Source organism: Mustelus asterias, chromosome 10 (genome assembly GCF_964213995.1).
Source record: "Mustelus asterias chromosome 10, sMusAst1.hap1.1, whole genome shotgun sequence".
NCBI lineage: Eukaryota > Metazoa > Chordata > Chondrichthyes > Carcharhiniformes > Triakidae > Mustelus > Mustelus asterias.
Genome location: NC_135810.1, coordinates 93,661,667 through 93,681,415, shown reverse-complemented (window position 1 = coordinate 93,681,415; position 19,749 = coordinate 93,661,667). Strand labels below are relative to the sequence as shown.

At 43.7% G+C, this 19,749-nt stretch overlaps 1 protein-coding gene across 1 annotated transcript in view; it reads right to left on the bottom strand.

Annotated features, from left to right (window-relative positions):
- The window catches only part of b3glcta (beta 3-glucosyltransferase a), a 154,050-nt gene that overhangs the window by 86,601 nt on the left and 47,700 nt on the right, over positions 1 to 19,749 (bottom strand). The window contains exon 5 of the mRNA XM_078222853.1: positions 14,222 to 14,298. Within this exon, the coding sequence (XP_078078979.1) occupies positions 14,222 to 14,298 (77 nt within the window). The remainder of the gene's footprint in view (positions 1 to 14,221; positions 14,299 to 19,749) is intronic.

The window sequence follows — 19,749 nt, the reverse complement described above, 5'->3', positions numbered from 1 at the left end:
CGGAGGAAACCCACGCAGGCACGGGGAGAATGTGCAAACTCCGCACAGACAATGACCCAAGCCAGGAATTGAACCCGGGTCCCTGGCGCTGTGAGGCAGCAGTGCTAACCACTGTGCCACTGTGCTGCCAAGTCTGTTCCACCATTCAATCATGGCTGATATGGTTCCCATCCCCATTCTCCTGCTTTCTACCTGTAACCCTTGATCCCCTTAATCATCAAGAACCTATCTATCTCTGTCTTAATGAGCAGGCCTCCACAGCCCTCTGTGGCAATGAGTTCCACAGATTCACCACCCTCTGGCTGAAGAAATTCTTCCTCATCTCAGCTTTAAAGGAACTTCCCTTCACTCTGAGGTTGTGCCCTCAAGTTCTAGTCTCTTCCACTAGTGGGAAACATCTTCTCCACGTCCACTCTATCTGGGCCTCTCAGTATTCTGTAAGTTTCAATTAGATCCCCCCTCATCCTTCCAAACTCCATCGAGTATGAACCCAGACTCCTCAACCGCTCCTCATATGAAAAACTCTTCATTCCTGGGATCATCCTTTTGTACCTCCTCTGGACCCTCTCCAAGGCCAGCACATCCTTCCTTAGGTATGGGGCCCAAAACTGCTCACAATATTCCAAATGGGGTCTGACCAGAGCCTTATACAGCCTCAGAAGTACATCCCTGCTCTTGTATTCGAGCCCTCTAGAAATGAATGCTAACATTGAATTTGCCTTCCTAACTGCCAGCTGAACCTGTATGTTAACCTTAAGAGAGTCCTGAACCAGGACTCCCAAGTCCCGTTGTGCTTCAGATTTCCGAAGCCTTTCCCCATTTAGAAAATCGTCTACACCTCTATTCTTCCTACCAAAGTGCATAACCTCATACTTCCCCATGTTGTATTCCACCTGCCACTTCTTTGCCCATTCTCCTAACCTGTGCAAGTCATTCTGCAGCTTCCCCACTCCTCAAAGCTACCTGTCCCTCTACATATCTTTGTATCATCCGCAAATTTAGCAACCATGCCCTCAGTTCCATCTTCCTGATCATTAATGTATATAGTGAAAAGTTGTGGTCCCAACACTGACCTCTGTGGAACACCACTAGTCACCGGTTGCCATCCTGGAAAGGACCCCCTTATCCCCACCCTCTGCCTTCTGTTTGTCAGCCAATCTTCTATCCATGCCAGTTCCTTGCTTCTAACACATTGGCTCTTAGCTTATTTAGCAGCCTCCTGTAAAGGCACCTTATCAAAGGCTTTCCACTGATTCTCCTTTGAGAAGGTAATGAAGAAATTAGACAAAGAATTCAAACAGGTTTGTCAGCCACGACCTCCCTTTGATGAAGCCGTGCTGACTCAGCCCTATTTTACCGTGCATTCCCAAGTACTCCACAATTGCATCCTTAATAATGGACTCCAAGATCTTACCCACCACCGAGGTCAGGCGAACTGGCATATAATTTCCCATCTTCTCAAACAGGGAAATCAAGCGGAATCACGTAGGGGTGAGAGAAGGCAGTAGTGCTTCATTGGCTGCTTGCCTCTGGTAGGCGGGCACCCACGTTGCTGACATTCTCATCGCTGGCAGCAGCAACCCTCCCAACCCTTTTGCCACCATTTTACAACACCTCCCACTTCCCTGCCCATCTCCAGAGGGCTGTTAAAATACAAACCCCTCAGTTCAAACAACCCTCCTGAAAGTCTGCACATTGCAACACTCCATCCACGCTCCACATTCAGGGGAAATAAATAAGTCATTAAATTTATGAAAGGGATAATTAAATACTGAAATCTTCAATTGTCATGTCAATCCTAATTATTTTTCCCTTCATCATCGATTTTATAATCTGTTAAATGCAAGAAAAGTGACTTTGTGACTAGCTTCTGAGCCATCAGTAAATCATTCCATCCACTTCTGGATTACTACTCAAAAGTAATTTGGAAAATAATTGCCTCGGTGTCAACAATTTCTAGTTAATGTATTCAGTGATTTCCATCAGACTTTCGTTCTCTCATCCTCTTCCACCCAGCTGGGAAATGGGGCCAGAAATGTGGGCTCCAGGAGAAGTGTCACATTATTTCTTTAGCTTCCTGCTTCTATCATGAGTTGCTACCACCCCCAGAATTACACTTAATTTAAAAAAAAGTGAAAAACATCCTCTGCTGAGAATGACAGTAATTAAACAATGACAATGTTGCCCCAAGGGCCTTGCCTGTGAGAAGCCAGGTTGTGCTTGGTCACCAGCAGATATTGCTTTTCAGTGAAGTCAGCAGTGACTGAAAAACAAACAGCCAGGAACCTGGGTAGGTCGCTCAGTGATGTATTGTAGAAACAAATGTACATGCCTCAGCAGTGAGCCAAAGCAGCAGCACGTAAAAGGACTGAGTGAGAGGCAAGATGGCACCTTTTCCTTAATTCTGTCCTGGGTTGTGGGCATTGCCCAACCCTAACTTCCATTGAACTGAGTGGCTTACTCAATCAATTTTATTTATTCACAATCAGGCTTACATTCACACTGCAATGAAGTTGTGAAAATCCCCTTTCAGAGGGCAGTTAAGAGTCAACCTCCTTACCGTGGGTCCAGATCACATGAAGCCTGGTAGGGATGGCTATTTCCTTCCCTAAAGGACTTTAGTGAACCAGATGGGTTTTTGTGACAAATGATGATAGCTTCATGGTCAGAATTACTGAAACAAGTTTTCATAGAATCATAGAATGGAATCATAGGATCCCTACAGTGCAGAAGGAGGGCATTCAGCCCATCGAGTCTGCACCAACCACAATCCCACCCAGGCCCTATTCCCGTAACCCCACATATTTACCCTGCTGATCCCCTGACACTAGGGTCAATTTAGCATGGCCAATGCACCTAACCCGCACATCTTTGGACTGTGGAAGGAAACTGGAGCACCTGGAGGAAACCCACACAGGCACGGGGAGAATGTGCAAACTCCACACAGACAGTGACCTGATGTCAGGAATCGAACCCAGGTCCTTGGTGCTGTGTGGCAGCAGTGCTAACCACTGTGCCACCAACTTCAAGTGACTAGTGGGGCACAGCTGGAGTCTGTGCTAAGACCCTAACTGTTCACATTATAATTAATGATTTGAACGAGGGAACTAAATGATCTCTAAATTTGCAGATGATACAAAGTTGGGTGGGAGGGTGAGCTGTTGAGAGGATGCAGAGATGCTTCAGCGTGATTTGGACAGGCTGAGTGAGTGAGCAAATGCATGGCAGATGGAATATAATGTGGATAATGTGAGGGTATCCTTTTCTTTGATTTTGATTTATTATTGTCACATGTATTAGTATACAGTGAAAAGTATTGTTTCTTGCGCGCTATACAAAGCATACCGTACATAGAGAAGGAGAGTGCAGAATGTAGTGTTACAATCATAGCTAGGGTGTAGAGAAAGATTAACCTAATGAGTTTAAAAGAGTTAGAATAAAGTTTTAGAAGCATAGAACGAGAGTAAGAGATGGAATTATAAGGTATGCTGGACGCAGCTTGCTAGAAGTCGCCACACTCTGGCGCCTTTTTTTTCCAGTAAAAATAGGAAGGCAGATTATTTGAACGGATGTAAATTGAGAGAGGTGGATACTCAGCAAGGCCTTGGTGTTCTCATGCATTAGTCGCTGAATGTAAGTGCGCAAGTACAGCAGGCAGTTAAGAAGGCAAATGGTATGTTGTCCTTCATAGTGAGAGGATTTGAGTATAGGAATAGGGATGTTTTACTGCAATTATATAGGGCGTTGGTAAGGCCACATTTGGAGTACTGTGTGTAGTTTTGGTGTCCTTATCTATGGAAGGATGTTCTTGCTATAGAGGGAGTGCAGCAAAGGCTTACCAGGCTGATTCTGGGGATGGCAGGTCTGTCATATGAGGAGGGACTAAGTCAGTTAGGATTATATTCATTGGAGTTTAGAAGAGTAAGAGGCGGTCTGACAGAAACTTATAAAATTCTGACAGGGTTAGACAGGGCAAATTCAGAAAGAATGTTCCTGATGGTGGGGGAGTCCAGAACTAGGACTCATAGTTTGAGGATAAGGGGTAAACCTTTTAGAACTGAGGTGAGGAGAAATTTCTTCACTCAGAGGGTGGTGAATGTGTGGAATTCACTACCACAGAAAGTCGTTGAGCCAAAAACGTTGTGCGATTTCGAGAAGGAATTAGTTATAGCTCTTGGGGCTAAAGAGATCAAGGGATATGGAGGGGAAGGTGGGATCAGGATATTGAATTTGATGATCAGCCATCATCATAATGAATGGCAGAGCAGGCTGGAAAGCCCGAATAGCCTTCTTCAGTTTTTTGAGTTTCTATGTATGTTTCTAACTGTAGAGCCATATTACAGAACAATCTTGACTGCCCTATCAGGACCAAATTTGCTTTTAATCACAATAAAGCTAAACTTCCAAACGAATCTACAATTGTATTGGGTCCTCCCCATTAAAAAGCTATTAAAATACAATAACAAGATCGCTTTTTCCATCATTGGTCATGGTATATTTTATACAAACAGATCCTGTAGGTAACATTGGCCTCCCTGTGGAACACTGAGTTACTGGTTTAGTTAACTTCTACTGAAGATTTCATACAGCTAGCAGTCTGCTCGATTCCCAAGTAGTCAGACAAAAATATAACCAGAACAAAAAGTTTCTGTGTGTTTTACAAAACTTATTTGACTTTATTGTTACTGTGCTGCACAGAGCTCACTGCAGATAGTCAAGAATTCTCAATAAGAAGAATTTCTCCCCACAGTGTGTGATATATTAAAAAGTATGAGAAAAAAAAACAGCATCAGGACAAAATGGTGGACTGGGCCTTTGTGCCACTGAGAGTTCTACATACAGATGTGAGTGGAACAAGGAAGAAAGCAAGTGAATTAGAAAAGCAAATTCACCGTATGAAAACTGGTTACAAACTGTGTCTGACTGGGAGATAAATATTCCACGTTATAAGGTCTTTAGAATGGATCGGGAAATTGGAAAAGGGATAGCGGCATTGAAGCAGACACACCACTGAAAGAGGTCAAAGTCACAAATGACATTCTCCTCTGACTGTGATGACCACGACCAATTGGGCTGCTCATTGAATTAAAATTAATCCCGCAGTGGGGGTTTGCCGTCGGCAGGACTGGAAAATCCCACCGGCAAGAATGACTGGAAAATTCCTTCCGATATCAGGAACACCTCCTGATGTTTTCTCTTTATGAGGGGCATAGACAAGGTAGATAGTCAATATCTTTTCCCAAAGGTAGGGGAGTCTAAAACTAGAGGGCATAGGTTTAAGGTCAGAGGGGAGAGGTACAAAAGTGTCCAGAGGGGCAATTTTTTCACACAGAGGGTGGTGAGTGTCTGGAACAAGCTGCCAGAGGTAGTAGTACCTCTGGCAGCTTGTACATAGCGGGTACAATTTTATCGGGTACATGGCGGGTACAATTTTATCTTTTAAAAAGCATTTAGATAGTTACATGGGTACGATGGGTATAGAGGGATATGGGCCAAATGTGGGCAATTGGGATTAGCTTAGAGGCTTTTAAAAAAAAGGCGGCATGGACAAGTTGGGCCGAAGGGCCTGTTTCCATGCTGTAAACCTCTATGACTCTATATTGGTGAGGATGTAAATGTATGCAGTGAACAGCTGCTGGAAGCTTGCAGAGTAGACGGATTATGATATCAATCCACTCAACATTCCAACTAATGTCTTCTCTTAACTTTGTATAGCCTCATAGTTTACAAATTTTGAGCTTACCATTTAATTGCTACCTAATTTCGTCTAGCTGTTGTTTTGAATCTACAGGTGTTTGGTGCCTCCTATAATTGTTCAACGTTGTTCACATCTACAGGCAGTGATGTCATAGCTTCTGAGAAGTTATACTGTTTCCAAGGCTGGTGCTGACAAATTAGGGATATTTTATCAAAACCAGCTTTATTCATAACACAGTTTAAATATAACACAAATTAAAATAGCTTAACTTTTAACAGTTGAAGAATAGTTCTTTTTTAAAAATAAAATAAACAACTATAACTTCTAGCTTATCACTATTTCAGTTCCAAATAAGCAACATCTCTCTTAGACTGAAATGTCACTTTAAATACAGTTAGCAAACCCAGGCATACCTGCTATTACAAAAACAGAAAATGCTGGAAAATCTCAGCAGGTCTGACAGTGTCTATGGGGAGAGAATAGAACCAACGGTTTGAGTTTAGATGACCCTCCAATAGAGCTATAAATTGGGTTAACAACTTTGAAACTTTCAGAGAGGTTCTGCCTTTCAGAGCAGCTTGTCGACTTCTGTCTTTAAACAACCCCAGCCAGAAACTGAACAGAAAACTGTTTCTCTCTCTGCTACATACATAGCTCATCCCATTAATCACATTATCACATGACCCTTTATACCTAAGTCCAAAAAACCCTGGGGGGAACCTTTTCATCTATAAACAAAAACCCATTAGCTCTCTCCTAAGCAAACACTACACGGTTAAAATAGATAATTATCCTGCTTTCCCAGCATCTGATCTGTATTCCTACCAGACATATCGACTGCCTATAGAAAAAAACTGAACTTTAAAACAGTCTCCTTAACCATAAAATGTATGAATAGCACAGTTTCATCACCATGCTTACACCAACTGTAGCTTGAAAATCAGAGGAGTGTATGGGATGAGGGAGAGGTGGGATGTAGAAGGTAGATTATTCTCTTATAGTTTCAATCCCAACAATGATCAGCACAATCTTCTCTACTGGGCTCGGGACATGCAGATGAACTCGGTCCTCTCCGATAACTCCTGTTGCATTCAGTTGAAAGTCACTTTGTCCGAGAGACTGGGTGTTTCAGCGCAGCAAACTACTCACTTGAAGATCAATCAGGGATGGGCAACAAATGCTGGCCTTGCCAGTGACAGTCACTTGCCATTACAGAACAGAAACAAACCTTCACATTGGAGGGCCGAAGGGCCTGTTCCTGTGCTGTAATTTTCATTGTTCTTTGTTCTTTCAACTATCTGTTCCCACTGCTTCCTGTGTGGGTGTCTGAGGGGGTCTCCTGTGGATACAAGGCATTTCCCCACTTTTTGTTTGCTTGTTTGCCAAGGCCTTCTGTGCAGTGTTGTGCTGTTATTCAAAGCTGCACAGATCACATTCATTCCCTGTAAGAATGCCAGCACCTGGTTCAGCCTCAATGCGTATCTGCTTTAAGGAATGTAAGCAAGCCTTAATTGATGCTGGACTCCTGCCTCGGTATCCAACCAACGAATAGCGGTTCACACTGCCTGGAACGGTATCAGCTAAAACTGGAGGCAGTGCAAAATTGTCTCATTGCACTCAAAGGTAATGAGTTAAACATGTGGCTGTTTACGGGGCTATCGATTTTAGCTTTCTATCTCCTCTGCCCCCTCCACTGGCTCTGTGTTATCAGCTTATTCTCCCAACGTTCAAACCTGGATGAGCTGCGATTTGAATAAATGAAACACTGCGGCCACAGAGATCATTATCTTCAGACCCTACCACACACTCTGTTCTCCCTTTCCTTGGCTGAGTAACAATGTTTATCAGGAACACCTCCTGATGTTTTCTCTTAAGATATACATACTTTATAAATGCAGCTTGTTGTTGCTTATCATTTCAAATAGGTCGCAGAAAACCACTCATGAGAGCACTAGTACTGTTTATAGCATTTTCCATGCAGTAAAAAGGCATCTGCAATTAAATTAATATGTTCAGCTGGCGGAGACACAGATACCAAGGATGAAATGTATGGCTCAGAAACAGCACAAACAAGTTCAAAAAGCACAACCAGAACCCTGGAAAACTTGCATGCAGTGCGCAGAAAGGATAAAAACGCTCAGGTCAAAACTGGAAATCGGTCGACAGAAGTGCCTCGTTGAGAGAGCAGGCAGAGAAAAATCAGGCAACAAGTAGAAATGAGGGAAGGATGGAAGGAAGAGGGAAGATAACAAAGAAGACAATGGAACTGGCCCGGCGTGGGCTGCTTCATTATCTCAGCAGTTGCGACTGGAGCTAAATATTTTGTAATCATCACCTAACAGCCCGGTACCCAAACTCCTGACGGATGGGGAAGTGACTGAATGTCTGCTCCAGTTCTCTCTTCAATAAATTCCATTCCCTCTTAAAGGTACACTTACAAAGCACTTTCAATAATAAACATTTAGGAATTATTTTAAGACCAGAAGCTCAGTCTTGGAAATTGGGTCAAATTCGAAAACAGGAGTCAGGATGCAGGTCGCATGGTCACAGCAAGAGTGGGAAATCTGTGCTGGTGTTTATCAGCATGAGACGGGGGTGTTGTCTGATGCTGTGACATTGGGCATTAACTGGCATTTTCCACTTTCCAATTAAGCCCACTTACTTCTGCAATATAACAGGGAAAATGAAGGCAATAATACCACAGACAGTCAAGATCGTGGAGACCAAGTTCATCTGCATGTCCCCTGAGTGCAGTAGAGAAGATTGTGCTGATCATTGTTGGGATTGAAACTATAGTGAAGCACCTACCTTCCACATCTCATCTCTCCCTCGTCCTATGCACTCTTCTGATTTTCATCATGTGGAGATGTCGGCATTGGACTGAGGTGGGCACAATAAGAAGTCTCAGAACACCAGGTTAAAGTCAAACAGGTTTATTTCGTATCACGAGCTTTCAAAGCGCTGCTCCTTCATCAGATGACTCACCTGATAAAGGAGCAGCACTCTGAAAACTCGTGACACCAAATAAACCTGTTGGACTTTGACCTGGTGTTCTGAGGCTTCTTACTGTGTTTATCATTAGAAGTGACATTGCTACAAATAGAAGGTTTATAGCATTGTTATGTTTTGGGACTATGTCTTACTGGGGGATTTTCACAGTAACTTCATTGCAGTGTTAATGTAAATCTACTTGTGACACTAATAAATAAACTTAAAACTTAAACTTAATTTAAGGGAAAAAGGCGGGGTTGTGTAATCTGTTCTTTATGTCCGCCCGACAGTAAGCCTGGGTGGATTACTTGTTAACAATCAAAGGAAAGCTTAGATTGTTTTATATTGGAGAAGCAGCAAGGTATTTATGTTTGGAGATAATGGCAGCAGCCTGCATGTTAACTGTAGAGACTGAATCTCCAGAATCCCAGAAGTATTGAAAATGCGAGATTGTAAAACGTTATGCTTTAAACTTTCTATTTAGTTCCAAGATGGAAGAAAGTCAGGCTCTCAATTATAGCTATTTATCATTTCTACCTAGATACAAGGCCCGTGTGATTCATATTGCCACAGGAAGGAATCCGAGAAAGCCACTGTAACGATCATGTTTTTTAGAATATCACTGAATATCACAGTGTTTTGAGGCTGACTAAATTTACAAGGATGCATTGTAATTCGAATTGCAACAACATAACTTGTTAAAATATGAAGTGTGGTCACAATGAATGCCTATGAATAGGAGAGATACACTATCTTTAACGTTTTTCTTATCCTTTACTTTAAGACATACTTAACTAACAGATTACTGTGGCTTAGGAAAATTTCCAAGCTCAAGAACGTGGCACATTTTAAAGCATCAGAACAGATAAAAAGAAAATGTTAGAAATCTAGAAGAAAGCAGAAAATAGTGAAAATGCACAGTACGGCTGCTAACCTCTAAAAGGGAAATGAGAAACTAAGACTGAAGGAGGCCCAGCTTCAGAAACTACCACCTGTATGTCTGGACCAGTATAATGCATAAATGTAACCCCACTCTTGTCCGTTTGTTTATAATATTACAGATATCAACTAACAACTTGAACTGCTTGTAGTTTGCAGAAAAGAAGGGCTGCACATGTGCTGTATTTCTTAGCTGATTTACTTGTTTTGTTGTCAGAGATTGAAAATAAACCTGACAGTTTGAGTGCTTACTCATTATGAGTTTTCCACATGGTATTTACTTTAGAGCAGATATTCAACTTCAGCCAGTCAGTTGTTCCGATGCCTTTCCAGAGTTGTAACAATAGAAATGCAAATTGAAATGTTGCCTGAAATAAGCCTCCCCACCTAAACACTTACTTCACCTTAAGCATCACTCTAGGATGTGAATCGAGGCTGACACACTGTGGCAATGAAGAACGACTGTTGATTTGTTGGAAGCTTCACCATTTAAATTAGATCAAAGTTGAATATGGAACTATCTGAGAAACAGGAAGGTTTTTTTCTGTTGTCTCTAACAACAATCCTTCCTCAACTAATGCCAAAAACAGGTGAAGTGGCTATTCATTCCATACATTCTTATGAGATCATAGTCCTGCACAACATTGCTATCATATGTATCGCAATAGTAATGAGTGCATTTGAGACATTGCTGAAAGTAACAGTGACAAGGGTAGAAAGGTATGGAAAAAATGTTATGGTTTTATGATCTTCCGTAACAATCAACATCTGTAGGAATGAGATCCCACATTTATAATAGGCAATTTTCAGTGCCAGAAATGTTGCCTGACAGTAATTAGCATTTATCACATGGTTAAAAGGATATTTAAGCTTGTGGATGGAGAAAGAGCGGCTGCAACAAGAATTTAACAACAATAATGGCAATAGTGGTTTTAAAATGGCGTTTCTGGCTGAGAGTTAAGAATGCTGGGATTTCTTGTGGCCAATGGCCTGGAATTTGTCAAAGGACACAAGGTGTCAAATTTAACAGCTTGTCCTTGGTAGGGAAGATTTCCTTACAGAGCCAATGTTCCTTATCTGGGCATTGAATTGTAAACAATTTGCACTTAAGGGGCCTAGGTATGATGAGGTCTGGAGTGACCAATGCCACTACTCTGGCTGTACTTGATTGGCCCAACTGAATGATGCAATTGGTGTTTCTGATCGATTCATTGGCTGGATGACAGAGAATCTTCTGGAAGCAACTGGAGACTTGTGGATAAAAAGACATGTGAGCCTTTGTTTGTCAGCGATAACTCGAAGAGACCAACCATCACAAGAAGACCCGTACCCTGAAGGATGCTTCAGAGCAGAAGAAGATAGATTCTACATCAAGGATATTTCTTGGCCAAGTTTTCCTGAATTCGGTAGTATCTATTTTCAGTTAAATAGTTAAAGTTGATGTTTAGCTAAAGTTAATGTACAGTTAAAGTGAATGTGCAGTTTAAGAGTTAAATTTCAGTTGAAAGTTGATGTTCAGTTAGAGTTAAAGTTCAGTAAAAAGTCAATGAGTTGCAACTGCTTATGTTTAAGTTGATACTAGAAGTGTTAAATAAATAAATAATTGAATTACTGTCCTTGTTTGTCTCATTAAACTGGAATGCTTGGAAAGTGTTTAAATTAAAAGTTGAATAACAAGCTCGAAATGATTTTAATATAAAGTTTGTGTGCTTTTGGTTTGTATCTACTGCAGCAATTTCACACCATGCAATGCATTAGAATGGTGAGGATGCTGTTTTCATGAAGCTAACAGTGGAGTAGTGAACCTTGGACAACAACATTTGAATTGCTGCATTTAACCTTCATTTGCCCTCATCTGAATTTGCTGTAGTGTTTGTGACATTGACCACACCATTATTATTGGGATGTGGGAACCAAATGTAATATTTCCAAGTTTGCTGATGACACAAAACTAGGTGGGGATGTTGAGTTATGAGGAGCACACAAAGAGGCTTCCAGCAGATTTAGACAGGCTAAGTGAGTGCAGATGGAGTATAATGTGAAGTTATCCACTTGCGTCAGAAAAACAGAAATGCAGAGTATTTTTGAAATGGTGAAAGACTGGAAAGTGTTGATGTCCAAACGTATCTGGGTGCCATTGTTCATTAGTCACTGAAAGCTAACATGCAGGTGCAGCAAGCAATTAGGGACACACATGGTATGTTGGCCTTTGTTGCAAGAGGATCTGAAAACAGGAATAAAGATGTCTTGCTGCAATTGTATTCGAGACTTGGTAAGACCACACCTCGGCTGCATCTGCAGTACTGCCTACAGTTTTGGTCTCCTAACCTAAGGAAGGATATACTTGCCATGAAGATTTACTGGACTGATACTTGGGATGGCAGGATTGTCTTAGGAAGACAGGTTGACAAGAACGGGCCTGTATTCTCTAGAGTTTAGAAGAATGAGAGGTGATTTCATTGAAACATACAAAATTCTTCCAGGGCTTGACAGGAAGGAAGGACACTTCCTCTGGTTGGAGGGGTCTTGAAACAGGAGACGTCGGCTCAGAATAAGTAGTAAGCCATTTAGAACAGAGATGAGGAGGAATTTCTTCAAATCTTTGGAATTCTCTACCGCAGAGGGCTGTGGAGGCTCAGTCAGACAGAACTTGATAGATTTCTAGCTAGGAAAGATATGAAGGAATGATAGTGGTAGTGAGGGAAAGGAAGTATAAGACTAGGCCATGGCCGAGTCCTACTCTGGTTTGTTGTTCTTATGTTCCTCACATTAGTCTTAAATTTCAATGGCTGAGTTGCCCCACAGGTGAGGTAAGCACTGCATCAGAGGCAGCGAGCACCTCCAGGAGGTGGGAGCTCTCCATTTGGTGCCAGCAGCAGCCATGTTGACGGCTGCCACTGACTTGCTGATTAGAATGGGCACCTCCTGGGAAGGCCCATAAATGAAAATGGGATTCCCAAGGTTTGGTGCAACTCTCATCATACTAGCTGACCCCTCAGATTTCAACTCAAAACAACTACAGAGAAAATTATTTGGGCCCCACGGCAAACCCAACAACTGCGCATTAATGTGCATCGGACAGTTTGGGCTCACTCGGAAATAATTTGATAATTCCAAACCTGAATTGACAGGTCCCTAAACAAGCTTCTTCATGAGCTCAGGGGGCCTTTAATTGTTGGGGACTATGTTTCCCGATCCCCCGACTGGTCCTTCGAAAATACAACACTGTTCCGGAAGTGTCAGGATGTCAACACAACCTCCGGGACTATGATTCATAGAAACATAGAAACTAGAAGCAGGAGCAGGCCATTCGGCCCTTCAAGCCTGCTCTGCCATTCATCTTGATCATGGCTGATCATCGAATTTAATATCCTGATTCCCCCCGCAGCAGGCCCCAACCCAACAGCCCTTTGAAAATCAGGCCCATGATTCCAAAATAAAGATTACTTCAATGATGCTTTGGGAGACATTCTTTACTTACACATAAATTAATAACTATTTCACAACATCTTAATTGTGTAACTTATTTTCAACCTTCTAGTCATAAACACCAAATTCTGGAAAGTTAGGTGCAAGTAAAAAATATTGACTAAATTATAAATCATTTGATGAATAAAATGCATTCTACACCACCCTCTTATTTTTTACATTATAGGAACATACGTGTTATTGTTTTGACAAACATTGTTCAAATCCCTGTTGAAGACAACTGGGATTGCGACTATTGCCTGAAGACATACACTGCCCAGGAGCTCATGTAGAATCTTCAGCCATTTTCTATTAAAGTTGCTGACTCCACAGCTGGATTTGAATCTTTCATCATATATATTTGTTAAGTCAGTCTTACAATCAGTTGTTATTTTTTTTACAAAATCGCAATCAAGAGTTCACACATTTCAAAAGCGTATATTCCCACCAGAGAATTATTTATTTTGACAAAACTGGCTCTTATGCTTCTAAAAGGTTCTGATTTTTGGTCTTATACAGATAGCATCTTCTGTATATGTGTGATTGTGCAATTTTCAGTAAGTGCATTGATACAAAAGATTTGAATCCCTTAAAAGATCCCTTGAAATTCAAAATGTGATTAGCTCAACTTCATCTTGGCAACCCGCTTCAATTCATTGTTGCTCATAAATGAAAACAGCTAACATTTTTATGATGACATATCAACATCAAGAGTCTCAGCCAACTTCCCAGTGGGAACTTTAATTAAATTTTAGTTCCCTTTTCAAAACACAAATTACTGTCCATTAAGTGGAACAGTTTGTACTTTCTGCAAATTGGAGTTCTTGTTTACTTTATCCATGATGTGTGCTTGTTGTGGGTTGCAGGTGAAAGATATATGGATAAAATATCGTTCCCCACTTTAAAAATGGATTCCAACAAATAGATTTGGGATGCACCGTAAATCAGTTGATTCTTAATTATTTAAATTATATTCTTTTAAAACAAAATAACTATGTTAGCACACACTTAAACCCCTGACTTCAGCAGAGAGCATCACTATCCTTACACATATGTGCCTCTTATCCATAAACAGGAACACTCTGATTTTCCGTGGATTCTGTCTACTTTCGACGAGATACTTACTGTGGTATTATGGGAATGATTGTCCAAGCCCCTTCATGCTTGCTCAGTTCATGAATAAGCAGCACAGTAGGTGGATTCTATGAAGGGAAAAAAGATCACTATAATTAAAATGAACTTGGAAATCACCTTCATTTTGCTCCCAACATCTATTGAAACAGAGTGCCGTTGCTGGGATGGCCTGAACCATAAAAGTTTCAACATGGCTGACAGCACTGACACACATTCTTCAGCCTAACTCACTCAAAAATAAACACTATTCAGCAGTTCTGCCATTTCTACCATTATAATAAATCTAATCATATTTTATTACTCGTCTTCAAATCCCACTGGTGTCTCGTCCCATTTTGCCTTGTGGCCAAATGGGCCACCTAAAATGCCGATTTGTAAAGCACTCTGGGACAATTGGGCAGGAACTAAAACAGCAGACTGCAGCCTAAAAGATAGAGTTAAACAGGCTGCAGCTCTGACGACTGAATACACAGGATATGGGTCATCTCCAGGACAAAAGGGACTTTATGGTCAAACTGGGTTGTTTACCAGACATAGGGGCACCGTAACCCCTTATTTGGGTGGGAGGTGTGAACCCTACGTGCCCCCAGCACCTACAGACATGGCCGTTGGGGACACACCCAGAGATTGGTGTGGCAGCACCCGATTGGACTTTATCGATCAGGGTGATCAAGTCCTGATCGATTGATTGGCAATGGCCAAAAGGGGCGCGAAACCCAACGGGGTATAAAAGGTGCTGCACAACAGAAGAAGCTCTCTCTCTCTCTGACCCCATGAGCGAGCTACAGCAACAGTGACCATCGCCAGCAACGACCAGCACAAGGAGAGCCACCACACCCGAGAAGGAAGGAAGACCAGAGACAGAGTGCCAGACCAGACCAAAGGACCAGACTACGAAGAGGACAACTACAGAGGCCAGCGCACAGATAAAGGCCAAAATCTGCTTGGGTACTTGCCAGTCACGCCAAATTAAGTCAAGGTCTAGTATTGGACTTGAACTTTAGTATTTTCTGTAAGATAACTTATTGTTGATTGTGTATTTTAAATAAATAATGGTTGTACTAACAAGAAGTCTACTTGCAATTCTTTGTCCATCGTATAAGAATTAAAACAGACTGTGCGGCAGGCACAACAGGGCCCGATTTTATGCATTTAAATCGACTTAATGAACCGTGCGCCCAACTCTACCGCCAAATCCCACTTTACCGTCTTTCTGGTCTGATGCGGATCCGCGCTCTAATCGACCTGCCAAATAAAAATCCGAAGTCGCCACTGCAGCCACCGAAGAGCGGGGTCAGAGACTGCAACAGCTCTCTGACCCAGCTCCTCCTCTGGGGAGGAGATGGGGTGTGACGTATCATCCTCTGGGGGGGGGGGGCGCTGCCACTCTACGGCCAATCGGTGGGGAGGGAGATGGCAGGGGGTTCCGCTGCCACTCTGCGGCCGATCCCTCCTCCCCACCAGAGGAACGGATCCCTCCTCTCCGGAGTGGTCGCATACTTCAAACACCACGACTGTCATTATTCACCTCAGCGGAACGCAGAGTGGCAGCGGAACAACCTGCCCTCTCCCTCTCCACCGATCGGCCGCAGAGTGGCAGTGCCCCCCCCCACCTCCCCCGAGAGGATGATACGTCACACCTCCTCTCCTTCCACCCCCTCCAGGGGAATGATCGGTCACCCTCCCACCCCCACAGAGGATGATACGTCACACCCCCTCTCCTCCCACCTCCCCCCCTCACCAGGGGACGATCGGTCACACCCCCTCCCTCCCCCCCCCCCCCCCCCCCCCGAGGATGATACGTCACACCCCCCCCCAGATGATCTGGGTCAGAGAGCTGCTCTCTCTGCTTTTTTCTTTCCCGCCCGGGCGCGCTGCTTCAGATTTTTTTTGAACTGTGCATGCGCAGTTCAGAGCGCCGATCGTTCCGGCAGCGCTAAGCCCCGCCCACTGCGCAGATCGGACCGGAGCTGGCAAAACACGCATGGGCGCGCTGGAAAGAGGATTCCGGGCTCGGATCTGCATTACGCCCGAATCCCGCCCTAAGGCTCTGATTGGTGCAGTCACTATGCTGGGGGTGTACTACAGACCACCCAACAGCCCACGGGAAGTGAAGGAAAGGATATGTCAGGAGATTCTGGATAGGTGCAGAAAAAATAGGGTTGTTGTAGTGGGGGACTTTAATTTCCCTGGCACAGACTGGAAAGTGCTTAGAGCTGGGGGTCCGGACGGGGAGGAATTTGTAAAATGCATACTGGAAGGTTCTTTGGAACAGTATGTAGATAGCCCGACTAGAGAGGGGGCTATACTGGACCTAGTTCTGGGAAATGAGCCCGGTCAGGTCGTCAAAGTTTCGGTAGGGGAACATGTGGCAAATAGTGACCACAACTCTGTTAACTTTAGGATAGTAATGGACAAGGATGAGTGCTGTCCTACGGGCAGGGTGCTAAATTGGGGGAAGGCTGACTATAGCCGGATTAGGCAGAAATTGGTGGGTGTTGATTGGGAGAGGATGTTCGAGGGTAAGTCCGCGTCTGCCATGTGGGAGTTTTTCAAGGAACTATTGATAAGGCTGCAGGATAGGCATGTGCCTGTAAAAAGGAAAGATAGGAAAGGTAGGATTCGAGAGCCGTGGATAACCAGGGAAATTGAGGATCTGATTAAAATGAAAAGGGAGGCGTACGTTAAGTCCAGGCAACTGAAAACAGATGGAGCTCTGGAGGAATACAGAGAGATTAGGAAAGAACTCAAACGGGGAGTTAGAAGGGCAAAAAGAGGTCACGAGATGTTCTTGGCAGGCAGGATTAAGGAGAATCCTAAGGCATTCTATTCATACGTTAGGAACAAAAGAGTTGTCAGGGAGAAAATCGGACCTCTCAGGGACAAAGGAGGGGAATTATGCTTAGAACCCAAGGGAATAGGGAAGATCCTAAATGAATACTTTGCATCGGTATTCACGAAGGAGAGGGGCGTGTTAACCGGGAGTGTCTCGGAGGGGGGTGTTGACCCGTTAGAGAAAATCTCCATTACAAGAGAGGAAGTGTTAGGTTTTTTAGGGAACATTAAAACTGACAAAGCCCCAGGGCCTGATGGCATCTATCCTCGACTGCTCAGGGAGACGAGAGATGAAATTGCTGGGCCTCTGACGGAAATCTTTGTCGCTTCTTTGGACACGGGTGAGGTCCCTGAGGATTGGAGGATAGCGAATGTGGTCCCGTTGTTTAAGAAGGGTAGCAGGGATAACCCAGGAAATTATAGGCCGGTGAGCTTGACGTCCGTAGTAGGGAAGTTGTTGGAGAGGATTCTTAGAGACAGGATGTATGTGCATTTAGAACGGAACAATCTCATTAGTGACAGACAGCATGGTTTTGTAAGAGGGAGGTCGTGCCTTACAAATCTGGTGGAGTTTTTTGAGGAAGTGACAAAAACGGTTGATGAAGGAAGGGCCGTGGATGTCGTCTATATGGATTTCAGTAAGGCATTTGACAAAGTCCCACATGGCAGGTTGGTTAAGAAGGTTAAGGCTCATGGGATACAGGAGAAGTGGCTAGATGGGTGGAGAACTGGCTTGGCCATAGGAGACAGAGGGTAGTGGTCGAAGGGTCTTTTTCCGGCTGGAGGTCGGTGACCAGTGGTGTTCCGCAGGGCTCTGTACTAGGACCTCTGCTATTTGTGATATATATAAATGATTTGGAAGAAGGTGTAACTGGTGTAATCAGCAAGTTTGCGGATGACACGAAGATGGCTGGAATTGCGGATAGCGAAGAGCATTGTCGGGCAATACAGCAGGATATAAATAGGCAGGAAAATTGGGCGGTGAGGTGGCAGATGGAGTTTAATCCGGATAAATGCGAAGTAATGCATTTTGGAAGAAATAATGTAGGGAGGAGTTATACAATAAATGGCAGAGTCATCAGGAGTATAGAAACACAGAGGGACCTAGGTGTGCAAGTCCACAAATCCTTGAAGGTGGCAACACAGGTGGAGAAGGTGGTGAAGAAGGCATATGGTATGCTTGCCTTTATAGGACGGGGTATAGAGTATAAAAGCTGGAGTCTGATGATGCAGCTGTATAGAACGCTGGTTAGGCCACATTTGGAGTACTGCGTCCAGTTCTGGTTGCCGCACTACCAGAAGGACGTGGAGGCATTAGAGAGAGTGCAGAGAAGGTTTACCAGGATGTTGCCTGGTATGGAGGGTCTTAGCTATGAGGAGAGATTGGGTAGACTGGGGTTGTTCTCCTTGGAAAGACGGAGAATGAGGGGAGATCTAGTAGAGGTGTACAAGATTATGAAGGGTATAGATAGGGTGAACAGTGGGAAGCTTTTTCCCAGGTCGGAGGTGACGATCATGAGGGGTCACGGGCTCAAGCTGAGAGGGGCGAAGTATAACTCAGATATCAGAGGGACGTTTTTTACACAGAGGGTGGTGGGGGCCTGGAATGCGCTGCCAAGTAGGGTGGTGGAGGCAGGCACGCTGACATCGTTTAAGACTTACCTGGATAGTCACATGAGCAGCCTGGGAATGGAGGGATACAAACGATTGGTCTAGTTGGACCAAGGAGCGGCACAGGCTTGGAGGGCCGAAGGGCCTGTTTCCTGTGCTGTACTGTTCTTTGTTCTTTGTGGTAAAATCAGGCCCACAGTGAAAAATATTGTTTCTTGCGCGCTATACAGACAAAACATACCGTTCATAGAGAAGGAAATGAGAGAGTGCAGAATGTAGTGTTGCAGTCATAGCTAGGGTGTAGAGAAAGATCAAATTAATGCAAGGTAAGTCCATTCAAAAGTCTGATGGCAGCAGGGAAGAAGTTGTTCTTGAGTCAGTTGGTACGTGACCTCAGACTTTTGTATCTTTTTCCTTACGGAAGAAGATGGAAGAGAGAATGTCCGGGGTGCGTGTGGTCCTTAATTATGCTGCTGCTTTGCCAAGGCAGTGGGAAGTGTAGACAGAGTCAATGAATGGGAGGCTGGTTTGCGTGATGGACTGGGCTACATTCACGACCTTTTGTAATCTTGGGCAGAGCAGGAGCCATTTGCTGCTTAAGTGCTGCTTGATAGGAATGTCCATGATTTTTTCCAGCACCTTGCTGATGATGAAGAGTGGACGGATTGCCAGTAATTGGCTGGACTGGGAAGATGCCAGTTTTGTAGCTGTACTGAAACAGTTTGGCTAGCGGCGTGGCAAGTTCTGGAACACAAGTCTTCAGCAGTATTGCTGCAATGTTGTCAGGGGCCCATAGCCTTTGCAGTATCCAGTGGCTGCAGCCACTTCTTGATGTCACAGAGACTGTATTGAATTGGCTGAAGACTGGTGTCTGGAATGCTGGGGGCCTCAGGAGGAAGCCATGGTGGGTTATCCACTCGGCACTTTTTCTGTCTGAAGATGTTTGTAAATGTCTCACTGGTATGCTGGGCTCTCCCATCATTGGTCTTAGGAATATCTGTGGAGCCTCCTGTTCTAGTGAGCTGTTTAATCGTCTACTATCATTCACAACTACATGTGGCAGGACTGCAGAG